This window comes from Asterias rubens, chromosome 6, assembly GCF_902459465.1.
Source record: "Asterias rubens chromosome 6, eAstRub1.3, whole genome shotgun sequence".
In the NCBI taxonomy this organism is placed as follows: Eukaryota; Metazoa; Echinodermata; class Asteroidea; order Forcipulatida; family Asteriidae; genus Asterias; species Asterias rubens.
Genome location: NC_047067.1, coordinates 21140282 through 21147949, shown reverse-complemented (window position 1 = coordinate 21147949; position 7668 = coordinate 21140282). Strand labels below are relative to the sequence as shown.

The window sequence follows — 7668 nt, the reverse complement described above, 5'->3', positions numbered from 1 at the left end:
AAACTGAATAATTCAATAAAGTTTGTCATAAGAATCATATGATGGAAAAGACTCTGTTTGATTGGTTAAACTATGACAATTTGAGTGCTTCTTGTGCATTTACTGGCCATCAAAATATACAAATTTAAACACAGAGACATAGCACAGTACTTGTATTACTCTATCTAATGCATGTGCATTAAATAATTTCCGATGGTGAAAGATCCTGGTTTGCTTGTTTGTTCTTTTGTTTGTTTGATTGATTTTAACATTAATAGTTTTGAGATCATAGGGTATGGAGACTTCTCTGGGCAGGAGTGAAAAAAATTAATATTGAATAGTTTTAAAATTCAATTTTCTTTGAAAAGATTGAGTTATTATTTCGACACCTTCAATGTTTGTTTTGCATCACACTCTTTGTCTTTTTCATAAACTTGACTGGAGAATAGTTTCATAGTGACTATTGAGCCCTTTTCATGTGAAATTTTCATAATTATACTTCAGCGTTAGTTATTTTCTTTTGACCCTCATTAAAAGGTCTTATATTAACTTCCTAAAAAATAAAGGAAATTTCCATTGATAAATGAGGGCTGTAGAGCCAACAAAATAATTCACCAGACTGACCTAATCGTGGTTGGTCAATTGAGGGCGCTACAGCTTCCTGCCATTAATTAACTTGTTCTTCATAATAATGCGCTATCTAGTATCTTTCTCATTAGTTTAAACAGTCATAACTTCCCTTTTGTTCTATGAAATCGTCGATGCTCAATGTTTGAGGAATAGTTCGGTGGGTGAGTACAAAGTTTTCCCAAAGTTCACTCAGAGATTGTGTTTTAATAATAATATCAGGGATATCGGGGTATTCGTTGTCGTCGCCGTTATTCTGATTTTGCCAGATATTTAGAAAATCCATGTTCGTACTCGCTTCTGCTGGCTGATGAAGTGATAGGCTAGTTAGCGTAAATTTAAAACTGGTTGAGTTTTCTTTTAGGCGACAATTGTTTGTTGTAATCCGCTGGGGAAAGATGTAATTAATTTAAATGTCTGACTCTGATTGTTCAATCCAACTTCAATCATTCATATTTTCACCTGAAAAAATTAATCAAACCTAGAGAAGCGAGTCTAGACCCGATACTCCCACCCAGTATCTCATCTGGGGCGCGCGCTGTACCCCTTTTTTCGAAATTTTGACGGATAACTTTCCATTAGCCCACCTTGTTGAGCTGTTAATGGCTCCGCTTTTAACATCGGTCTAATCACTGTCACCATTACAGCCCACCTTCGATACATGTCTTAAACGCTAAGTTTTCAAAGGTCACAAAATGCGAGGTAGTTTGATTGCAAATTTCTCCCATTTAAAAAAGTCCTATAGTACTCCGACATACCTCATTTTATTCCTTACATTTGTGGAATTACTAATTACATTTAACGTGACAATTATTGGGCGCCACCATCTTTTAATGATTCTCCCCCTGTTGATCGTGGGCGCCCGGCAAATCTTGCAAGTAATGAATATCCATAAGGTGACGTCATGATCGCTAGGCTTATGTGCGTGTGTACAGTAAAAAATTAATATGTAATTAATTAATACGTAGCGATGCGCTGTATCTGAAAACTACAACTGCGCAATGTCACCTCATACAAATTCATATTTACTTTGTACACCACACAAATTGATAAATCAGCGTAGCCATACCGCGTCAACTGACATTACCTCTTGGATATTCATGACTTGCAAGATTTGCCTGGTGCCCTGACTTCTCACGTCCAACAAGAGGAGAATCATTAAAACATGGCGGCGCCCAAGAACATGTCACAATAAATGTAATTTTTGTACACGTTTTTTTGGACCAATTTTCAAATTGTTACGTGCGCCTAGTCCATTACAATGTCAAAAAGGAACTAAAGCACGACAGAGACATTTGACAAGGAAGAGTGAAACCTAACCAGCGATTATATTCACGATGATAATTTATTTTACTCAAACAACAATATTTAAAGCAATAGAACAATTAATAATGTACATGGCAGATTTAATACAATTCAAATGAGAGACTCTAAGATTATAGCTACCGGAAGTTTGATGACTGGGTTTGATGTGCTGGTTACACGGTGTCTCTTCTAAATTGACGTCTGGCACTAGATTGGTACATCTGGGGAGAGCCTCAAACCTGGCATGGGTTTTAGGCCATCTAGGAAGAGCCTCAAAACCGGGCGTGGGTTTTAGGCCATCGGAGTGCAAGAACCGGGTGGTTCAAGCCATCAACTTGAAGGAGAAAGAGCACAGTTTTGACTGACTGTCTCTGTGCAAGAACCGGTTGGTTCAAGCCATCAACTTGAAGGAGAAAGAGCACAGTTGTGACTGACTGCCTCTATAACTGGAATATGGCTGAAACACCAACACTGGACAATGGTGTGGCCGACGGTTGGAGTGGTGACACCCATCAATGTATGGGTTGGGCAGAGCCCCTGGCTGACTCAGTGGTGGCGGAGTGATGAGTGTAACCCAGCAAGAGGCATACCCAGTATTTTATAGGCTAGAAACATCACACAATGCAGTGGGCAATTATACTAAACATTGTGTCCACTGCACATTAACAATAAGTTTGGAGTGTCAACACATTAAGGACACAATGTTACATTATGACCGTTGCATAACATCTAACAATACACATTGTGAAACAGACTGATCTGTTTTGCCAAATACCACAGATGTTCGTAAAGACCAACAAATATCTCATAACAAAAGGAACAGGATAAGGGGGAGAGAAAGCCCATCTGTAACAAAATCATCACATCTGGACAAAGTCATCATTTAGTAAGCCCTGTTATGTGTCATAGTAATTCCACAAATGTAAGGAATAAAATGAGGTATGTTGGAGTAGTATAGGACTTTTTTAAATGGGAGAAATTTGCAATCAAACTACCACGCATTTTGCGACCTTTGAAAACTTAGCATTTAAGACATGTATCGAAGGTGGGCTGTAATGGTGACAGTGATGAGACCGATGTTAAAAGCGGAGCCATTAACAGCTCAACAAGGTGGGCTAACTTTGGCGCCACCACTTTTTCACGCATTTTTACAAAAAGGGATATCTCATCGAGGTAAATTAGATACTATATTATTTCATATCGAATGAAAAAGTGGTGGCGCCATACGGAAACTTTTCCATTTTGTTGTTTGGAAGAATGTGAGGCAAAATTTCAAATATTTTTTGGCATTTGTTCCTAAATTTATTTCTTACTTTTTCTCCAATAGGTTACTTTGAAAATCGCAGTTGTTAAGTTAATGATAAGATCTGGCCCCACAAGCTCTCACCATGAAATAATCTTGAAGAGAAAGATAAGATGGAAGTCCACAACGTTGAGGATCCCCCATGTGTCATCTTAGAGGATGATGAAGACCCTTGTCATCTCAGCCCTAAATCAGAACCTCGGAGTCCAGCCTTAGGGAGGATGGATCAAGAAGATAAGTCCAACAAGGAGAGCAGGGTTGAAGAGCCTCCATTGAGCCTTGTGGGTGAATCGGCTCGGTTTCACTGCTCAGATTGTGACTTCAGATCAGACAGCTCTCATCAGCTTGAGAAGCATGTCAGAACACACACTGGTAAGAAATGAAAGATTATTAGGGGTTTTAGAGCCTCTTTACAAGACAATTTTGAAAAGTAACTTGGGAGGCAACTGATACTTGAAAACAACCAATTCCAACTCTTAGTTGAGCTTTGGAGGAATGGTTAAACCACCACTGGTTTGAATCTCACTCAAGTAAGATGTGTTTCACATGAGTTAGGAATGTAATGAGTATACAGTGCTCAACATGTGTTATTGTTTGATTAAACCAAATAAGCTGTCGCCATTGTTTCACCTTGCAATATTTTATTTTCCCCATTACCTTTCTCAGGTGAGCGTCCATACTGTTGTTCTATCTGCGGCTTTGCCTTTTCACAAAAAGGCAACCTTACTCGTCATTTCCGCACCCATTCTGACGAGCGTCCATATCGTTGCCCCATCTGCCACTACAGCGGCCGAAGGAAGGACGCCCTCATTGCTCACCTGGAAACACACAGACAGGAACGTCTGAACATCTGCCCGTACTGCGGCACAGCGTACAAACAGAAAGCATCATTGAAGTATCACATGAAGAGGTGTAGTTATCAGAAGATGGGTACTCACCCAATGGAAGGTCATGGATCATCTTCATCAGATCCTTTCTCTTTATATGAAGGTAATTCATCTATCAACATTCTGTCAACTGTTTTCCTCATTCATACATTGAGGTATCATTTCTTTCTACCGTACACTTTGGTGTAATTGGAATGATCAGTGTCACACTGGCACGGTTGGCTTGTGCGTAAAGCGCTCGCCTCTCACCAAGGTGACCCCGGTTCGATTCCCGGTCGGGGCCATATGTGAGTTGAGTTGTGCGTTGGTTCTCTGCTGTGCCACGAGGGTTTTCCAGACAATCCGGTTTTCCTCCCTCAGGAAAAAATCAAACACTTTCGATCTGGGCTGTGCTCCGTGGTCATAATGGGTTGATGTGGCTGGCAGCTGAATGCGCCCTTGCATGCCTGCTTCTCGAACACGTTGTAGCCGCGTCCTTCGCAATTCAGCTCTTAGCTGCGAGTAAGGACGATTAGCCCCCCAAATTATTATTATTATTATAAGCAAATCCTGACCATTTGACACCAGCAAGGTGGACCTCTAGCTCTGTCTTTGGTTGCACATACAGTTAACTTTGTATTCCTCACCCAAACTGAGCATTAAATGTGATAAACATTTCACAGATGTTTAAACAGTTATTTCTTATTTTAAAACTTTGTGTGGTGCCAAAGTTTCAGTGTTTTAATAGAACTGTATGCAACAAATCTTCCAGTGAAAGTCTGACATGAAACTTGAGTACCTCTGAAGTTAAATCTCTTAGTTAAACCTAAAATAAACATTGGCACAAGGGTAAATAATGTTGATCGTTAAGATCCATTTAATCCACAGGGATGCGAGGTGAGCATGGCGGTGGGTTGACCTTCTCAGATAGTTTGAGGTCACTCTCTGATGCAGAGGTGGAGGTCATTGAGAAAGAGCATTGCAAGAAGAGAAAGCTAAACCCAGGTAAAAGGTCTTCCTTAGGACTAGAGAGTAAAGGTTTTCATTGGCCCTATTTTATGGCCTTGCTTACTGTGAGCAAAGAAGTGGCACTTTTGGAGAAGCAGGGAGTTCCACCCTTTTGTAAAGCGCGTTGCACGGGTAGCATGGAACTTTGTCTTGAGATTTGGCTTGTTTAATACTTTTATTTTATGTGCATTGATCCTACAGATGAAGATTCTTCACATGATTCTAGCCAAGACAGAGCAAGTGGACTGACTGATACAGCCAGCAATGAGGTATGTACAGCATGAATATGTCCTAGTTTTTAGGGTTATATTTCTTTTGATGAAATGGTGGAACCTAGAGAAATGTTTTACCTGTGTGTTTTGCTTCTACACTTCCACAGCTAATCTAGAAATTAACCCTGTCAGAAATTGGGGAATGGTGACACTAAGGGCTGAATTATGTGGTAAGCAGAGCCTTGAAATAAGGCCCTGATACTTTGACTCTGACAATTGATGGTTTAACTTTGTTTAACATATTACAAGTCATGTTATTATTTGATAAGTCATATTGCTCATACTTGTAGTCAACATTAGAAACTGGAATTTTCACAGACGTTTGAATCTGTTTCTTTGAATAGGACTTGGAGAAGGCGATATCTAACGTCATGCAGATGTACGGTCAGGAGATCTGCTTGAGTAGCCGAGCCGGTCCGAGTCTCGACGGAGGCATTCACGTAACACCAACCATTACCTCCGTATATTCCCAAGCTCCATTAGATTCAGACAGGGACATACAGAACAGCCAGACACTCCCCCAGAACCAACCCCCACCCATGAGTCAGATCTCCCCCTCCTCAAACAAACAAAGCGACCATCAGTCGGCCAGGTTTAGGGGTTCTATCGACCTCAACAAAACAAGAGACTTTATGAGTAAGAACTTGCTTGTGACTCATAACTCAGCTGGAGGTCCTCAGGTTGTAGCATCACTGGATTGCCATGAGATTGAGAGCGAGACGAGTGAGTCGAACGATAGCGTGAGTCACCATGATGACTCGGTCGGGTCCTCCTCGGTACACGGTCACTCAAGACAGAAACCTCACAGCTCAACCCGGCTGAGTAAAACCCAGGATAAGGCAGACTCAACCGAGAGGAAATCTCCTGCCTTTGACTCGCCCCAGCATCGGAGTTCCAGACGATCTCTTGCTGAGGATGAATCCGACCGACTCTGTGCCAACTGCAAACGAGACGTCTCCGGAACGGATAATTTCAAATGTGAACACTGTGAGATCATTTTCCTGGATCACGTCATGTACACTATTCATATGGGTTGCCATGGTTTCCGAGATGCGCTTGAGTGCAATATTTGCGGACACCAGTGTAAGGATCGTTATGAGTTTGCCTCGCATCTTGCAAGAGGTAAACACTTGTAGAGTGGATGAGAGACTTTAAAACCGTAGTGCTATTTATCTTTTTAATGCATTTTTTCAGATGCACATACTTATATCTTGCAGATATATTTTACAGGCATGTTTTTGATATAAGACTTTATTGAGATTATCCAGATGATGTATACCAGGAGAAATCACTAGATGGGTTGACATCAACAGTTGGGTTGACATCAACAGTTGGGTTGACATCAACGGTTGGGTTGACATCAACAGTTGGGTTGACATCAACAGTTGGGTTGACATCAACAGTTGGGTTGACATCAACGGTTGGGTTGACATCAACAGTTGGGTTGACATCAACGGTTGGGTTGACATCCGCAACTAAGTTTGACATCACCAATTGCGGTTGAAAATAAATTATAGTTAAATAACCTGCACTCAGTTTTATTGAGTCACTACGCATAAACTTGTTTTGTAAACCAGACACAAACCAGTTTCTTGCAAGCATATATTTCTTGCGCTCACGAAAGTGATGTTCCGCTTAGCTTTTCAAAACCGTTTCAGTGAATTGCACTCTCATACCCCCTCTTCTTTGCCATAAGCAATAGTTGACTGCACTCATTGGGGAGCTGTTATAAAAGAAGTGAAGGTTACAATTATTTTAACAATTATTTTATGGTGACAAAATATAATAAATAACACAGACATTGCATTCATCTCTACTGTCACATCAACTCAAGATAAAAACTCTGTCTGTGTACTTTTATTTATATTAGAAGTATGTCATTATTTATATTTTACGCTATTGTTAGTATGTTATTTTGTTTGTTCCGATTCATTTGATTAAGCTTCAAATATGAATTTTTGAAAATCATGACATGTATTAAAAAGAAAATAAATTAAAATGAATTTGGCACAAACCTTGCTAACAGGGTCCAATTTCATAAAGTAACTAAGCACAAAAAGTACATTAAACTCTTGCTTACCCAACTCGTTTCTTTCTTAGCAAACAATTTTTGGCTAAACAGCTTTATGAAATTGGGTCCATGTCTTTGCCTTATATTATTAGTATTATTCAAACAATCTATGGTAATGAAACAAAGGAACCCTCAATAGTGTTTTGAACGGTAACCGTTAGACCTCAAGATACTAATGAAGAGAAGATGTTGAAGAAAGGTCTTCATCAATATCTAGGTTTTTCAAAGATGTATCTA

General features: G+C 40.0%; 1 protein-coding gene across 3 annotated transcripts; it reads left to right on the top strand.

Moving 5' to 3' along the window:
* Positions 1 to 587: 587 nt before the first annotated feature.
* LOC117291225 (DNA-binding protein Ikaros-like) lies at positions 588 to 6836 on the top strand. 3 transcript variants are annotated; one of them, XM_033772832.1, is made up of 6 exons: positions 588 to 766; positions 3239 to 3586; positions 3881 to 4204; positions 4969 to 5085; positions 5290 to 5357; positions 5705 to 6836. In XM_033772832.1, the coding sequence occupies exons 2-6, from the start codon at positions 3328 to 3330 to the stop codon at positions 6494 to 6496; spliced, it is 1560 nt and encodes a 519-aa protein (XP_033628723.1). In that variant the 5' UTR covers positions 588 to 766; positions 3239 to 3327; the 3' UTR covers positions 6497 to 6836. The 3 variants fall into 3 exon arrangements, with proteins under 3 accessions (XP_033628723.1, XP_033628722.1, XP_033628724.1); XM_033772831.1 differs by having other exon boundaries at positions 588 to 770; XM_033772833.1 differs by lacking the exon at positions 588 to 766 and adding an exon at positions 1774 to 1803.
* Positions 6837 to 7668: the final 832 nt, after the last annotated feature.